The sequence below is a fragment of the Anas platyrhynchos genome, chromosome 5, assembly GCF_047663525.1.
Source record: "Anas platyrhynchos isolate ZD024472 breed Pekin duck chromosome 5, IASCAAS_PekinDuck_T2T, whole genome shotgun sequence".
NCBI lineage: Eukaryota > Metazoa > Chordata > Aves > Anseriformes > Anatidae > Anas > Anas platyrhynchos.
In genome coordinates, this window is record NC_092591.1 from 55,196,826 (window position 1) to 55,215,340 (window position 18,515).

Here is an 18,515-nt window from a genome sequence, read left to right on the forward strand (position 1 = left end):
AAGAATGTAGGAAGTAAATTCTAAGTCACTGTGTAAATTGATTTAGTTTTACTAATTGACACTACCAGAGTGTGTAGCCCCTTGGGTTTCTACAATGCTCTTGGCTCAGCCAAAAATCTTACACACACAGATTATATTTGCTGTTCTGCTTTTACTTGTTAAATGTGTACTTTATTAAATTATATTTCTGTACTTAACTCTTTGCTAAAAAAAAAAAAAAAAAGTGCCTAGCAGGTTCAGGTTCTTAATGTGTCTACCTCACTGGGGGGTTGTAAAGCTTAATTGTTTATAATGTGTAAAAGCTTGAGATGAAAGGAATTATGTAGAAGCATTGTATTATGATGACTATAAGGCTGATGGTGATGCATATCACACCTGCTGTCACACCAGCTTGAGCTGCCTTTATACTGGAATTTCTGCATAACTGTGAGAACAATACCAGGGTTTTCAGTGATTTTTCAGACAAGTTTTTAGTGTTTCTTTTTTCACTGTTAAAGGTGGCTCTCTCGGATACTTAAATTTATTCTCTTTTCTTTTGGATAAGCCTTGCATCTCAGGATAAAACTTCCCTGGTAAGACTACTCAAGGTAAACCGAGATGGTAGCGTGAACAGGTCTTTGGCCACTGAGAAAGTTAAAATAATTGCTGAAAATCTACATTGTTTTTGAGAAAACTCAGCTTTTGTGATAATATTTTAAGTACTGAAAATCTTCCTGATTTAAAATGCAGATTAGCACTGACATTAATTCTATCCTATTAATAGTTATTTGCATTCTCATTTTAATCCAACAAATGCAAAGGTCAGAAGAAGTGCAAAAGAGTGCAAAAGTTACCATACCTAAGAGATTTAATTATTTACCATGGTATATTTTAGCAGTGTATTTGAATCTTTTTTTTTTTTTTTTTTCCTTTTTTCTTCCTTCATTGTTTTATTTATCATTCTTGCTTTCCCTAATATAAACTTCATATGAATGAGATAGAAAGCCCTAGAGTATTGCTAATGGGATACGGAGCTTTTCATCTCTGGGTTGCCAGTTTGGCAGTCTCTTTAGTTAATACAGACCTTTATCTGTTAGATACTGCAAGGTAAGCTAGATTTTGTAAATGGAGATTAACTTCCTTTCCTTAGTGGCAAACAATCTATATCTAACATGGCATTTTTCTTGATAAAGAGTAAAAACTGGATGGGTATTGTGGCTGAACTCTGAATGCTTCATACTGAAAGAAAACAAACAGGGAGAGCAAGTCCTTCCTGTAATCAGAGGACTCTGATCTCTGGAACTGACAAGTCCCATCTTTCCTGTGTTGTTCACCAGAACACAATCATCCTTTGAAAAAAGGCATTTTATTGTGGGTGGAGTTGCTTGGCAAAATGAGTGAGATTTAAAAGATGGTGCAAAAGCCCATTAAAAAATGTTTTCAGAGATAGTGCTGAAAACATTACTTTAAGATAACCAGAAGTAGTATAATGTTAGGACAATGAGAGATAATGCCTAAATTTAGATGTACTTGTTTCAAGTTACTGCTTAACATCTCTTAATCTCTTTATAAGATGTTTTTGCATATCTTTGATTCACCAAGAAAACCAATGTTGTTTTATTTCATATTTTCTTCTTCCTTTCAATATTGTCACTATCAGATTGCTGCACAAAATGTGCAGTAGTAAAACAAGGAATAATTGATAGCATTCAGCTATCAAGCCAAGTATTTGTTTTCAGTTTCAATTGTTATGCTTGTAGTAAAATTCCAGCAGCCTTCAAAATAATACTTCTGGATCTAACATAGTAGAACAACAAGCTCACTTTCAGTCACAAGTAAAAATGCTTTTTCTAAAGCTACTTTACAATTTCAAAACACAGCAATCCTCATACAGACAGATATCCTAAAATGATGTTTTATTGATGTTAGGAATGTTTTGTACAACTATTCAACATTCCAGTCTTTTTAATAACACAGTTACTTGAGGTTGCTAGGTAGCTTTTCATTTAAGTTACATACACTATCATTCACACTGTTCCTTACAGTAAATAGATCTATGTTTTATTGGTGAAAGCCCCAGTCAGTTGTACTAGGGAATGCACGAAGAATGAGTTTAGTCGGTATACCTGTTTCATATGGGTAGATGATGGTTACTTGGTTTCTTGAAGAAGTTTTCCACCCTATTTTTTTCATACTTAGTATTAGGTTACTAGACAGACAGATTCAGTTGGCTTAAAATGGTGCACTAAAAATATTGAGGAGTCTAGCCTTGGGGAAGCAGGGTAGTAAAGTGGCAACAACATTTATTTTGTGCAGAATCATCTGAGGATGTCAGAGATGGTTTCAAAAGTATAATATAACAGAGGACAAATTTTATTATATTACTTTTGTCTTTTACTGTTTCTATTGATCTTATATACATTTTAGAAAATTGTCACACAGCTGTCCTCAGAGCCATAAAATAAACTTGACATCAATAAGTATTTCATATATGTATTTCAGCAATAAGTAGAATGGACATATCTGTTTGATTGATATATTTTCTGAATTAATTTAATAACATTCATCTTGTTTGTTAGATAATATTTTAGATGAAAATTTTATTAATCATGGTGGATAACTTGTGCATTCAAAAGCAAGTCCTGTTATTGGAGTAATACAAAAGAAACAATTAGTGCTTATTACTGTGATTCATTGTACTAATTTTAAGGAGTTGATGTTTTATTCTTCAGAAGAACAAAACAAAATGCTACCAACCAACCACAGAGAAGCAAACAAACGAACAAAAAACCACCCCCAAGTACCAGCATTTCCAGCCAAACTGCACTTGATCCCACCCTGCAAAGCATCCAGATGAATGGGCTGCTTCTTCAGTACAAATCGTCACAACTTGATGACATGTCAGTCAAGCACAACACTAAACACCAAGAGAATTTAATGTCATGTAACGGCAAAGAAAGGGCCTGCTTCTAAGAGTTCAGTGTTTTCTGAGAGAGATGCTCAGGTTTCCAAATTGAATTCAGTCTTAATTTTTAAAGTGCTGTGTGACAAAGTACTGCGTTCTTGAGAAGACCAACTGCTTAAGCAGCCTAAATAGCCTAATGCCAGTGTCTACAACATTAGTTCACCATTTTGATAAGTACTATATCCGATGGAAATATGTGCACACACAAAGTCATACACGTACACGCACACAGCAGATGTGTGTATACCTAAATGCAATATCTAGCCATCATTTCTTCATGATATGTTCATTATTACTTACAATCTTTACAGGTACTTTTCTGTGTTGCCCTTTTCCCTGGACTGTTAATGTGTGTGGCCTCACAAATTTGAAAGAACTTCACGCTTTTCCGAGTGCTTTGAAAAAAACACTTCTCCATACCCTAATTCTAAGGTCATTGATCTTTTTTCATACTTAGCTTTAAGTAACAGTTTTGTACTGCCAGGATTAGACTACCGTAGGTAGGCATTATGCTAATTACATTTATGTATACCTCTTATATGTGCAATCTCTATAAATATAAATCAGGAATAGTAATTTTACAATCAGCTATTAGAGGGCCTACGACTTACAGGTTGTTCCAGGACTGAACTAGCCCTCATACATACCTTGTATAAAATCTAAAGCGCAAATTGGGTTGGGAGTCACTTGCAAATGCGATGAACTGCTCAGCTAAGGAGTTACCTTCTAGTCTCAGATGTATTCACATGCTGATTGCCATACTGACCTATGCTCCCCTTTCTTCTCCAACATGTGGGATGAAAATTTTCCAGGAGGTTCTTTTGCCCAAAGTTTGTTCCCACCAAATATGTCCTTCTCTGACTCCAGCCAGCTGTAAAAGGACTCCAGTGGCATTTGGCAGACTTTGCGTTAAATAAGTCACACCCTTCATTGAGCGGTTGCAGTTCACTGAACCAAAAGTTTTGTACTTTTATAAAAGATAGTGTCACACTTGAGTACAGGGAAAAAGCGCAGAACCTCTCCCGTTCCCTTATTTTGTTTGTGTGCTTTCTCCTTCCTTTCTCAGCTGTCCTCTAAATCTACCTCAGCAACTGGCATCATCTGATTATTCTGGTACTTGGCTTACATAGTTGGATTGTTATCATCTACGACCTTGTGTGTACTTGGCTGAGTAAATTCAATCAGCTAATGAAATTGCGGTCTTTCCATCAATTGATTATCAAATTGCTTGTGTGGTTCAGCTAGCCCATCTCTTTCCAAAGCCAGTACGTTTTTGTTTACCTGGGCAGTCCATGCCTGACCCCTTTCTCACCTTTCCCGAATGTTGTTTTTTTTCACTTAACGTGCATATAACCTTTGAATTTAGACAAATATCCCTGGACTTTATGGTCATTTTACTGACCACCCTGTTGAAGATAAATCACGAAAGTAGTATTTCAAAAGTACAAGAGTAGCCACTATGCTTTTCTCTTTTATAGTGCACAGCATAGCGGTCCCCGGACACCTCCTGATTTACAAGGAGAGCAATGATAACATCAAAAGAGGATTAGTGCTTGCTGAGGCAGTGACCAGAAGGAGCTGTGGTCTATATTTTTGGTAGGGAACTCAGCGGTGAGCAAAAGCCTGCAGTGGGTACCTGCAAAGGATGTATTTGCTGATGCTCTTTTCTTTTTTTTTTTTTTTTTTTTTTCTCCCCTGTAACTCTCTGTACCAATTAACAATCTTTGGAGTGAAGGTAGAAGGTGTCAGGCTGAAGTCCCATTGAATTGAAGTCTTCTAGAAAACTGCTGTAGGTTTAATTATAGGGCAGCACCGGCATTATACCAACTTCTGTTTTATCATGAAGAATGATTTCCTCTCTTCGCTGTAGGTGCTTACACAGTGAAGCTGATGTGTGCCTGTGAGGCAGGGTACCAGATAGTTTTGGATGAATGTGAGCACCCAGTACGTAGGGGTCAAAATGCAAAAAAGTGCTACTACACTATAGAAACTGGTGTCTTGTATGCTACCTAGAGGGCACAGTCTCACTCACCTTGAGCTACATTGCAATTACTGATACAAAGTAGGCTAACAGTTAACCCACACTGCAAGTGTCCTGACAAGTTACAGTATACCTTGACTATGGAAAGGAACTGGTTAATCTCTGATAAACTGAACTTAATGCAGTAATAGGTATGGGTTTGATTCATGTAAATGCCTAATTTATATGAATTTATTTTTAAACAAAACAAAAAAATATTATTTAAAATTTTGTAAAATATTATTTTAAACAAAAAACCACTGTGTTTTCTCTCTTTTATTATAGCTTCTCTTCATTGTGATATGTGGGACAAGAGTTTTTTGTTGTTGTGTTTCTTGGTATTGCTGTGTTTCCTTTTATGCAAGCTATGGTATGTTGTATTTGTTTTTTATGTAGTACTGCATAAAAATGATAGTATGACAGTACTGCATATTTGAAACTGTAGTTGGCAGCCTGGCTTTCATACTGGCTCTCTTACGCATTAGTGCCTAGACACAGGAAAGAAACAAAAAGAATTTACAAGAATGACAGCCAAATTCCACACCTTTCATGAAAAGAGGCTCTAGCACTGCTAAAAGCTTCTTTTTGTTCCTGAGGATGTCCATAATGCTCTAACTGGGGGAGGAGATAATTGAATTTAACTGGACAAAGTAAAAGAACCTGTATCCTGTAAATATGCTGACAGTGGATATTCAACTTGAGGGTGTGCAAGAGCACAGTACCAAGTCCGTGGGTGTATTCCTGCGGCTCCTTGTGGAGCTGCACAGTAAGACTTCCCTGTCCCTGCAACATTTCACAAAAATGGCAAATCCAACAGATTGCTCATTTCAGCTGATTCCGTACCCTGCTGATCCATCATTGAGGAGGAAATGCTTCAAAAATAAAACTCTGTAGAGAAATTATGTCTATTTAGCAAAGATCTTTATATGAAAATGGCTTTTACTTTGGAGGAAGAAGCCTTCAAATACTTTGAGATCAGATCTATTTATGGCAATACATTAAAAAAGTATGACCCAACCATGATTTATCTTTCTTTGTTAACTTGCTCTAAGTAGGAGGGAGCCTGCAGTTGAGGTTTATAACTGGTAGTTTGTGGTATTGTTGGGGCCTTCCCCCCCATAACAGAGTTTTCATTTTGAAGGGTCTAAACTACAATGCAAGTCTTAGACCCCACAGCCCATAAGATGTATGACAAAGCGTAAGCGCTAAAGGAAGTAGTTCTATGAGAGCCTGGGCACTCCAGTTGATTTACTATCCAGTCACTGAGCTGCTCCCTGTTGGGTCCTCTTGTCCATCGATAAGACATAGGTACAGAAGTGTTGTAAAGATTTTCCTTAATTAATCTCTCCTACTGAGAGTAGAAAGGAAAAAATATCTTTGTTGGAAAAGAATGATTTTTGATAAAATGTTCTAAAAGGTTTCAGCTAGCAGCAGAAACCTGTTAGAGAAAATAGTTCAAATGAGCGAAGTTTGAAATTGGGTTCCTATCGTGCGAGGCTTTGAGCATTCTTAAAATTTGGAGTTGTGCTATCAGTGCTGCCTTATAATCCTGTGGGCTCTTTTCCTGGCAATTAAGGAAAGTGACCTTAGACAAACACTTTGATTTTGTAACGATGTTTGAAGATTTGTGGTTTTAACATTCCCACTTCCTGCAAACCTACAATATAGGAATTAGAGAGTTTTTAGGAAAGCTGTTTGGGACAATTGTGGTTGGTTTCACTGACATTTTATTTTCTTGCATAAAATTATAAGAAATAATCTCCTCCCCCAAATCCACCAAAGCCTGAGGAACCAAGAGAAGCCATTCAGAACAGCTGGTCTGGATTGCAGAGGCCTTTTCAGCTTCTGCAAAAATTGAAAAAGAGCATTCAGTTCTTTTCTTTTACAGCCATTGCCTAGCTTCTTCGCCAACTCTGTCCTCCCTCTTACATCCATATGACAGGCTAGTGACGCAGTGATTCCTTGTGCACTTGAGCAGCACAGAGTCCCTTCTCACAGAAACTTCTAATACAGTGATTCCTAGTTTTTTGTTTTTTGTTTTTGTTTTTTTGTTTTGTTTTCTTTTCTACATTGCTACTGTTACTGCGTGACACCTTAAGGAGAGGTGAATTTCAAAATGCTTATAAATGCGAGCACATTCAGATACATGCACAGGAGGTTTGTTTGGATATGGACATGCAGGAAGGAATAGAAGGACTGAGAGAACTTTGACCTATGGCAGGCCTTGCAGTCTTTCTCTCTGGGATGTGAACGCCATAGCTGGCTGTGCCTGCGGATGTTGAGACCTGGCTGCTGCAGACAACATAGTTTTTAGACTAAAGAGAAAATCTCTTAAATAGCCAATACCACCTTGTTAACCTTTTTATCTTATTTATCTTAAAAGAGAACAGAAGAAAACACCAGCTAACTGTGCATGCCTATAAATAGGATTTATTGTAAGAAGCAAACATTTCACATTAGTAAATTTGCAGTATCGGTTATGATGGCAAAGTGTGAGTGCTCTTAGTGAAGCCCTCTTACCCCTCCCATCAGTAAATATATCTCCCTCCAGCTCTAATGACTTTTGGTGGACACAACTGATTATTATAGATGACAATTTTTTTTTTTCCTCATCTAACTTCTTTTTATTTTAAGAACACTATTGTTTTTTTTCCAGTTTAATGTGTCATATGTTATGTAGAAGCTATTCCTTTTTGTCAGTGAAGCTGATTATATATATATATATTTATTTTTTTTTTTCCCTTTATATCTGCTCTGCCACAATTTCTAATTCTTTTGTAGTCATGCAGAAATTTATTACTAATTCAAGATAGTCTCTGCTGCCTCTTGTTTTCAAAACAGAAAAAATGTAGGTGAAGAATTTAACTTGAACATCCTCTGAGAATGCCGAGACCAGAAGTGAGCATTTTTTCAAGAGCTACAGAAAGCAGCTTTTTTATTTTATCATGTTTTTCATAATTTTTCAGCTGTATTTCATGCTAGTTACTTTCAGCTTTGTGCAAAATTATACTTCTCTACAAATATTTATATGAAAAAATGACAAAATGCTTTTCTTAAACCATATTTCTCTTTTGAGCAGTTTCAAAATAGACATATTTCAGAAGATTCTCACATGGAGCGCCCACATCAATGAGCAGGAAGTGTTACTGGGCAAGAGCAGTACTTTCTCCCACCACTGCCTTGCACCAGTCGTAGGAGAGCTTATGTTCTCTTACTACCATCTTCTCTAAAACACTTCAGCATTCCTCTCCCTGTGTTATTCTCCATAAAACAGTATGACATGCTACAAATTATACTAGAACATAGCAGTCTATGGGTTCAGTCAAGGTATAATGATGTGCTCTTTTGCCTCTAAGTGGTTAACAGTTAAAAAAGATTCTTCCTAATCCTCAGTACTTTCCTCTCTTTATTTTTCTTTTTAGTGCATTGGAAAATAAATCTAAAACATTTGTTCTGTTATCTAGCACTTCAAGCTTTTTCATAGCATTTGTAACATCTCTTTGCCAACGCTCCATCTGTGATTTTAGCTTGCAGAAAACACTTTGCGATTCTGTTATTAGCTTAGATGTGCAGAGAGCTGCTGTTTAAATATTAATTGTAACTTCCCTCATAAGTGCAGTTAAGCCCACTGAGTAACTTGTGAAGTTCAATATATATCTAGGAGAGGGTTGGGAGAGTGTTTGCGGGTACAGGGCCCGAGCTTAGCCTCAGCAAAGTTTTTACTGGCGTTAACAGTGCAAAATTGATCATGCCCTGATGCTTGCAGTTTCCTCTCTTGTCCTAGTTCCTCTCCTTATACACATGCGAAAAAAGGGAAGAAAAAATAGCATTAAATTTCAAGCATACTTCTTTCACAGTTAGTGGACTTCCTGCTCAACTTGTATATGTGAGAGGAACGCCACACTGCTTGCTAGAAAAGCCGAGATCCATCATTTGTTTCGACTCAGATATCTGACAAGTGCACTTCTGAAGTACTTGTGCATTTTTGTCAAGAACCACACTTTGACAGAGGTGCTGTCTTGTGGTTGACCCCTTCTCTGTTTTTAGTCATAAGCCTAAAGTCTTAATTAATTTTTCGATTCCTGAAAATGTGATTTACATTTAAAAATAATTTTTTTAAAAAAGGAAAAGGCTGTATTTACAGACCTTTCAATGAAGTGTATTATTTGACAGAAGTGAGAAACAAGTAGTTAACACCATCTGACCAGCCTGTTATCTGTGGATCACCAGAGCATTGTAATTGTAATACTCAAATTGGGTATAATTGAAGTGTCAGCCCCATTAAAATTGTATACTGTATTTTTCCCTCTCTTCTTCTTCCAGATGGTTATTAGTCTTTTATTGGTGAGGTAGTTTGCCTATGGTGTAATCTGAAATTTTTCCTCACTTTTTAAGTGAGTAACCTCTTTGTGTTTGCAGGTGGATGCTGAATTCTGTTAATTGCTTAGAATTAGGATGCTTTTCTTAGTACCTTGCAAATGTATAATAGGCTGAAAAAAAATTAAGTAGTGTCACATGTTCCTTTGATTTTTCAGCATTCTGTGAAGAGGGATGCAGATATGGTGGAACTTGTGTAGCCCCTAACAAATGTGTCTGCCCTTCTGGATTCACAGGAAGTCATTGTGAGAAAGGTAAAACTTTGCTGAAACGCTTTCTTCTTCTTTTGTAATAAGAAATATGATATGCTGCATTAAGAAATAGTTGCTTTAAAATGTAGTATTTTCAACTCAATCCGCTTGAAATTTTCTCTTCAGTGAAGACACATGTTTTGGCTGTTCCATAGCTGCCTTTTTCTAAATGAAAGATAGTCTTACATTAAACATGGAAATTTTTAAATGATTGGGGATGTCTGATTTTGCTTCCAGTGGACACTTCTAATTAATTATGGAGAAAGGTAAATGAAAAAATATTTACTCCACCTATCTTCTGTGGTGCGAGCTCAAGGTCACCTTTTGTTTTTTTCTGAATCTATTTGGCACATTGGACCTGAATTGGGATGCTTGCTTTTCACTGGAATTTTTGTTAAATAATTCTACTTAATTCAAGTTGTTGGATTTTTAAGGTTTGCTTTGTTTCCAAGTCACTGAGGACATCGATTTCCATAGGACCTTAAGTTGAAGTGTATCATACTAGTGATTCTTTGATTCCTTTCAGCCTTATGACAAATTCTTTCCATTTCAAGATCTGATCCTGGCACCCTCTTCCATAGGTCCACCTTTCTGTTTTTCTCACAGAGATCTGGTTCGTTGTCTACCTGAAGTTAGAAGGAAGGAATGTTATAGGATTCCATGTAGTACTCCGATTAGATTCTCTAAAAAGCAGATTTTATATTTTATCTTGGTCTGTATTTATTGCAATTGAATTTCATTTAAATAACCCAGTGACAGTTTTCTGTTTAGCAAGTTTGTTAGTAAATCTTTATACTTTACTGGTGGAAATAAAGTGAATTGTTAATGCAAGTTGGATGATGCTAGTATGGGTGAGCTTATAATTGACAAGCTGTTTTTTTTTATGGAAGAAAAAAAAGAAATAACCATTAAAGGGCACGTTAAATCACTGGAACCACTTGTTATCCAGAGACTGTCCAATAATTAGTGTATAACAGTGTCTGTTTAATACGTGTCTGTTCTGCTATAATAGAAAGTAATTTAAATCCAATTGTCAACAAATGTGCTTTGAGTAGCTTCTGAAAACTCCTAAAGCTTTTTATGGATGTACTTAAATCACTGTATAATAAAATCCCATAGTTTCTAGTTGTCAGCATTGTTTCTAATGATTTGGGAATGAACTAGGACATGAATTTTTTCATATCATCTTGAATTAATTTGAGTACTGCATTTTGCTTGCCTATAGCCTTTGGGTTATTTGTTTTGAACAGAACTAAGCTCCCAAGCCTCCTGACATTCAGCAATAAGTGCAGACAATATATATGGGGAGGTAATACAAGAAAACCTGCCTTAGAGCCCCACTCTAATCCTGCTAGTTCGCCTCTCTCATGTATAGTTTGTCCATTCCTTTCGAAAATGTCTGTAATTCAGAGGGTACAAATACATTCAGAGTGATTCAGGATACCTGGGATGTGTTGTATGGATGTGTAAATATGGTTCTACAAAACCAGCACCTGCTTTGCCCAAGGGTTCCCTGCTGACTCAGGGAGCTGGTGGCTTTAGGCCAGCTTTCAGCTCAACCGCCTGTCTTTCACACATGAATCTTTAAAGCATCTTTCTTCTTATAGCTGTAAAGGGATTCCCGTAACTAGAATACAGAGTCTTTAAATTGATGAAGCAATGGTTTAAGATTGATAAATGGATGACATAACCACAATTGAAGGCTATGTTTTTCATGCTTGTGTATTTTTTTGATCTAAAGGGTGAGTTAGCACACCAAGTAAAGGTAACATGGCAGACAAGGGACACTCGGTAGGTATATCAGTAAATTTAGAGGTATAGAGCTTGCTTCTGTGTATAAAATCTATATGACTGGATTATTTTTTTATTCATTGGATGTGTAGGATTATCAATAGTCTACCACTCAAGCTAATGATGATAACATTGAGAAATTTGAATTTGCTTTGAATATGAGAAGTCATATTTTAGTTGTATTAGACTGTGTTTGAAAGCTTTAGCTGATATATGTTATGTTGTATGTGTATTTCAGTAGCTAAGTGAATGTCAGGTCTCTAACAGCTTCAGCCATCTGAAGGTACATGTCCTGGAAAAAATACAAAAAAATATGTATTGAGAGTAGAAAGGTGATGAACCATCTTTGAAGCAGACCCTTTTGCTTACCTACTTGTTCCTCGAGTATGCAATAGTTTCAGGAATGGGAGGTAAGAGAAGACTTCCTTCATAGCCTCTCTTCATTTTGCTGCAGTTTTATTGGAGAACATCTAAGGTATTCAAAAAACATTTGTTTCTTTATTTGTTTTCCTTCTGTTGTATGTAGTGTTAGAAATAAACAGTTGTGTTTAACATATGGTACCACTCCCTCAATCATGACATAGTTTGAAGGCTGTGAAATGGTGGGACATGACTTTAAATCAAACATTCCTGGTAAAATCTTGTCTGATGGAAACTGGTGAGATGATGCATGTCTGAAGTAAACTGATGTGTTTGGGTAATGTATTCTATTCACCAAGCTGCATTTAAAGATGTCCTTCAAACCAACAGCACAGCAATCCTTCATACATTATTTGTGAGCTGAAAGGACTCCTCACTAGCTGAAAACGGTGTGACCCAAATTGGCTTTAACGTCATGGAAAGGGTAAAACAAACCATCAATTAAAAAGGTCATTGAAAAGCAGGTGCATTTCCTTCTGAATATGAATCATATGTTACTCATTTGTTCTGACTGTCTGGTTGAAATGATATTAGGTTAATTAAAAAATCAGAGATATTTGAGAAGACTGGGATATATAGTGGTAATTTACTCAGTTGAAAAGGTGAAATTAAAATACATATTTAAGGTGTATGTACAAATACATAATTCAGCGTGCTGCTGAGAAGAATTAGCTATTACCAGTTGTTTTACCTGAAATGCAGAATTCGCATAACACCGTTGTGGGGCTGCCTTTTCTTTTTGCATGCAATGTGAACTGCAGATTATTATCCAGAGATACTGTCAGGTATCTCTTTCAATCCATTCTTTATAAATGCTTTTTCTATAACTCTGAGCTTGATGCCTTTTACAGACTTCTTGTCATTTTCTGTTTAGAGAATGATTCTGTTTTCTGATTAAGTTTTTTATTTGTCTGTTTTATTTATCTGACCATGGCTGAAATAAATGATCTGTGTGATCATTACCATTTGTGATAACTAACATAGTTGTGATGCCTATGCTAGAAAGTTTTTGTGTTAGTTTTTGCTTACATTGCTGTATGGTTCTAGCATATATACACCTGGCTGCTGAGCTGGAGATGCTCACCCTTAAATGTATGTAATTCTGTTGGCTTAAGCCCAGGTGCATTCTTGGCAGGGATCCCTGTTAAATGCTTCCAAGAGACATTTCGCTGTGCAGAGAGGAGTGCAAACACAATGCTCTGAGAGTAGTTGGCAGCATGGAGTCAAATGCCCTACTTTTTCATCCAGGAATGTTTTCTCCAATGTTTTAGCAATATTTTAAAATAAATATAATCCCATAATTCATTGAGCTGCTTTTCTCTCACAGTGGGAGCCACAGGTCAGTGGAGTTGTACCGTTGGTTTTGTAGACAGGCTGTGCTATTATTCTGTATTTGTGGAATGCTCGTCATTACTGCCACTGATGAAGCACTGAGAATGAGTTAGGCATAACAGTGTAGAATATCAAAAGATGGGAGTAAGCAAATGATTGAACCTACAGTATGTTGCAGGCACCCCTCGAACACCTACATGCATGTGAAGGAGTTCTGTGTATGGGCCTAAGAAATACCCACCGTCTTCAATACAGCTCTGTGATGGTGTTCAGTGGTTACAGACATTTCAGTTAAGGAAGTTAGATCCTGGCATTACACAGCAAGTTGAGAGTAGGTGTCCAGCACAGAAACACAGGAGGAGAGCAGACATGGGAAAGCAGACTGTCATCCTGGGCTAGATACCCCAGACTCCAGCTGGTTCCTAGGCACAATCCAGTTGATACTCAAATATAAGCCACTCCTTTATAGTACCTCCTGCATGAATTAGAACTTGGGCAATAAGAAGGAAAGAGCAAAAAGGTTTGAAGAAGCAAGTTCCTAGCTAGAGGCAAGTTAATTTTTTATTTTTTAATTTTTTTCCCCTGAAGCTGCAGGAGGGCTTTTGCACTGCTCGAGCAACATGTCTAAAATTGCACCAAGTCTTTGTTCCCCTGGCTTATGAAAGCTATTGTCTGAGCTGGTATACACTGCATGAGGAATATGATTCTGGTAGATAAGAAGGACTGTGTATTGACTAGAGCTCAGAGAGATAATTTTTTTTTTGTTGTAGTTTTATCTATCTTTCTAAAGTGAAGGTAAACTTTTATTTTTTTTTTTCCTTATCAAATGGGTAAATGGTGTCAAAGAATTGCCTGCTGACTGTAAACAGTCAGAAGTAAAGGTAAGACATGACAGAGAAGCATTAGGAGGTGATAGTTACTGAGGTTATATTTTTTGTGTGTGGTTTTGGACCATGTGTGCAAAAGATTGTCTGACATTGAGGGGAGAGGTCATTTTTTGGTATGTACCATGGCTGAGAAATGTGCTCTGAATCCCACTGATCATACTTGTGAATGACAAAAAAAATAAATCAACTCTTGCATTGCTGTATTATTTACCTAAGGATTCTTCAGTGCAGTGTGGTTTTCACAGGTGCACAATGGAACGCTGAAATGCTTATATCTTGAAGTTGGATGTGTCATGTAACTGTCAGGAAAATGAGGAGGCCTTTAGTTTGTTTGTTTCATATTAGCTTGCAGAATCTGGAGTTGTCATCTAGACACTGCGTACTGCTTTGTTGACTCATCTCTTAAATTGCTTCTTCTGGAATTTCTTGTCTTCTGCAGTCCTTTGGGTAAAAATCCCTATAGTCTATTCCTTTGGACCCTGGAAATAGAAAGAAATGTGAGAACTGTCTTTCCATGTGCTATTTCTTTGATTCCTGAGCTGGATCAATCTTTAGGTGTGTAGCTATCAAAGACATTTCAGTTGAGGAACCTGGTTTAAAAAAAAAAAAAAAAAAGCAAACAAAACCCAAAGCAAAACCGAGAAAAAGATTGTCAGTGAGTACAGTAAGCTAAATGTCAAAACTCCCTACTTTCTCTATCTAAGGATATTTTGTAAAAAATGAAGCAAGGTTTATTTTGGGAAACAAACCAGCTGTGCAGCTGTAGGCACAAGGCTTTGCATTAGATTCTTTCTAAAGCATCTCATCTCAAGGTGAGGCAAAGCCTGTACAGTGCAATATAAGAGGGCTGAAGTGAGCAATGCTTAACTTATTACGGAAAATGGTGATTGTGGCTGATACAACACTCCTGAGAGTGTGACAGATCCAGAGAAGGCAGATGCTCCAGGTGGCTGAGGTTACCCTACTCCATTTGCTGCCAAGCTGTTTACAGCATTTGCCCCAGCGGTGCTTATTGCAAAATGGCAAGAGGTGATATCTTAATATGATAGAAGAAACAAAGTTGTCATTTGTAAAGATATCAGGGAGTAGATGAAAGAATATCTACTAGAAAAATCTGATTAAGACAGTCTCTAAGGATCAAGGGGACATCTGCCTGCAAATCAACAAATAACTCTCAAAGGGGGGGGAAGTTCTTTCTCACACTGCCAAGCCAAAGAAAAGTGAAATCTCCCGGACCAGGAACAGCACTTATCCCCATGGCTGGGGAGATTGGACTCGTTTTTTGTAGTGCTTACACTGCCTTGTGTACTGCAAAAATTGAAGTTTAAAAGCCAGGAGTAACATTAAGCAGTGACTGCATTTATTTATTTATTTATTTCCAAGGGATAATTTTATGTTGCTGTATTGGTAATATTCAAGTGTCTGAGTATATATACTTCTGTTTGATTTTAATGAAAGCAATATCACCTATATTAATCTCTGCTGTTAGCTGAGATGATACCTTGACATCCCAGCTAACAAATGATTCTAATATTCTAATGTTTTATTACTTGTATGACTTGTGGTCATAAAATCTCTTTCATAGTCTTCTGATTTGGTGAGAGGGGGAGAGGTTTTTTTTTGTTTTTTTTTTTTTTTTAAGTCAAAGAAAATTCTTTTCTATTCTCTCAGATCCCCAAAACGTGTACTTAAGAATAGGGTTGTACAATTTTGCATATCCTAGTTGGGATAATGCACACTACTCTAGGTTCCTACAATTCAAATTTCTCCACCTAAATTTTACTTTCCTCCCCCAGCCAGTGTCTGTATGCTAGCTGTACATGTCAGGTATCACTTAAGGATGCAATTTTATTCAGAGAAGAGAAAGGCAAGATTTAGATAGTTGACATCTAATTTGCATTTGGATTCATACAGAACAATGTAATGAAGAGGTAATTTCTGTTGATCAAACTTTATACTGCAGAGAAGATCCAAGCCCAGATTTTACAATTTTTGTTCTCTTGCCTTATACAATTACAAAAATACCTTTATATAATGTCTTGGCTGGCCATCTTCTTTGTATCCCAATTCCTGTTCAAGATGTTCTACATCAGGTTGATGTACCTACACAACAAGGAGGTTGCCCGTGTGGCTGGTCTCAGTAACATTCCTGGAAGATGCAGAGGTGGAAGACAGTGTTCACAGCCTAAAAGGACATGCGTTTCTTTCCTAGCTGAGAAGAGTGTGCTCTGAGGAATGTGGGCTAGTCTAGCTAAACAGGTAAAAATTGTTAGGGCCTCTCTTTGCCCTCTAGTGCCTGGAAATCTCTGGGAAAAAACAAGGTTTGCTTATTCCTGTTTTGTTTGTTTGGGCTGCTGTTACACCCCCAGTGTTACATGATTATTTGTCCATAAGTTCTAATTACACAGTACAGAAGGAAAATCATGCATAGAAAGAGACAGGTAAATCAAACTATAGCAAGCTCCTAAGCTTTGTATTCCTTCTGAACATCCTACAGCTTGCAGCCCACAGAGCAAAGTTTTGTTCAAAAGCCTTGCTCAAACTGAGGCTGTGGAAATTGTTTGCTGCTGTAGGCCTTGTTGCTTTTGCCCTTTTTTGAAGTGCTCAGTCCCTAACTTAGCATTCATCCAGTTTATCACCAGGAACATCTCCCACACCGTCTCTGCAGTTGTACCTACTACAGTTTCTTCTTGGATTCAGAGAACCCAGGTGATGTGATTTAAATTTGTTTCAAGTGGCAGAGTCACTACCTGAATATATTAAAGAAAACAGACTTACAAAGCACTCAAAAATATGAGCAAATATTTATATTTGCACAAATATATTCATCTATTTATGAAATTTCCATTTGACAACTAGGAAGTTTCCATATATGAAGCAATCCTATATGGGTGTGAACTGGAAAAAAAAATAGTTGCTTTAAAATACATAATTCATGATGAATTAGCCAGATTAGTCATTTTACTCTGGTTAATTAAAAAAACAAAACAAAACAACAACAACAACAAAAAAAAAAACAAGCACAAACAAACAAACACACACACACAACCAAACCAAACCAACCCCCCCAAAAAACAGGCCTGCTCTGAATGCAGTGCGCTACTGCTAATTTTATAATATTTAATGCTATAGTTTGTCAGGATAGTCTGACACCCTTCTATGCTTCCTGAGGGCAGATACCTATATGTGAAAAACAGAATATTTCTATGGAAAGATATCAGAATAGATAGTAGACTAACTAAATATTAAATAAAAAATGCCTTAGTCTGTCTGACTACACACGGTATTTAGGGGACATTTCTGACTGTAATAAGCTCTCTACCATCTTTTTCTTATCAGTAACCTGCTGTAGACTGGGGAATCAACCGTGAATATTGAAATTTACTGATAACCTAGAAATATTACTTGAGACGTACAGAGTGTGCATAGAGAGGAACTTGCATTTTTTTTTAAGGCAGTTCCTCTTGGTTTCAGGGAGGATTTCACCTGCATGAAAGCCTGAGGATCTGGTGCAGTTCAATTAGGTGAAATGAAAAATAAATTGTTCTAGTGAAATAAAAGATTTTTTTTTTTGTGTGTGTGGGGGCGGGGGGTTAAGTAGAATTAGCTATGTTAGTTGCATTTGTAATGATAAATATGCCACCTTTAACACATTGATCTATGGTGCAAATCTAACTAACCTGGTCGGTCTAGGGGTAAGGTCCTATTCAAGCTGGGGAGATAATTCACTCTTGACAAAAATTGTGCAGCTTGGAAGTTTACCATATAGAGCCACATTTCAGCCAAAGTTTAATATAATGAGTTATTTCATAGCATATTTAATGAGTAATCTCATTCAAGTTATTCAAGACTTAGTGAGAGAAAATGTATCTTTGTAATCAGAACCAGCATCTCAGCATTAGTTCTTTAAGGAATACTGTGATGTGAAAGGAGTGGAGCAAAACAACATGCTGTTGCTCTAGTGGTATTGGATACCTAATTCAGGTTTTTCTTTTTTAATTTCTAATTTTTTTCACCTCAAAAATTATGGTGTAAGAAGGACACTATAAGCTACTGGAGGTTATACAACAGAAAAACAAGTAGGGGTAACCGGCAACACCCTATTCTCTTTACTGAGGGTAATTCAACACCACAAAATCAACAGCCACCTCTGTTTGATTTCATTGGATTGATATTCAGAGGAAGAGATTGCATCCATGTTCATAAAATACTTGGAAAGCAAATAAAATGGCGTAGATCATTTGCCCTGTTGTAGCTCATGTACAATAGGATAAATATATCAGTTATTTTTCTCTAGGAGAAGGGGTGAGAATGAGTTAAAACACTGCTGGAATGCCACCCTTTCTTTATTAACTTAAGAACTCTCTTTAGCACCTAAAGTTACTCTGAATTTCAGTAGCCCCCTTTTTAAATAGTTTGTTCTTAGCACAGTTGCAGAATGGAGTTATGCACTCCTACAGTGAAGAAAAGCTTAAAACAGAAGAAGCTGAATT

The 18,515-nt window shown here is 36.8% G+C and overlaps 1 protein-coding gene across 4 annotated transcripts in view; it reads left to right on the forward strand.

Moving 5' to 3' along the window:
* The window catches only part of NELL1 (neural EGFL like 1), a 284,792-nt gene that overhangs the window by 209,676 nt on the left and 56,601 nt on the right, over positions 1-18,515 (forward strand). For all 4 annotated transcript variants that reach the window (XM_013102879.5, XM_027458303.3, XM_027458304.3 and 1 more), the window contains exon 15: positions 9,500-9,595. In XM_013102879.5, the coding sequence (XP_012958333.2) occupies positions 9,500-9,595 (96 nt within the window). The remainder of the gene's footprint in view (positions 1-9,499; positions 9,596-18,515) is intronic.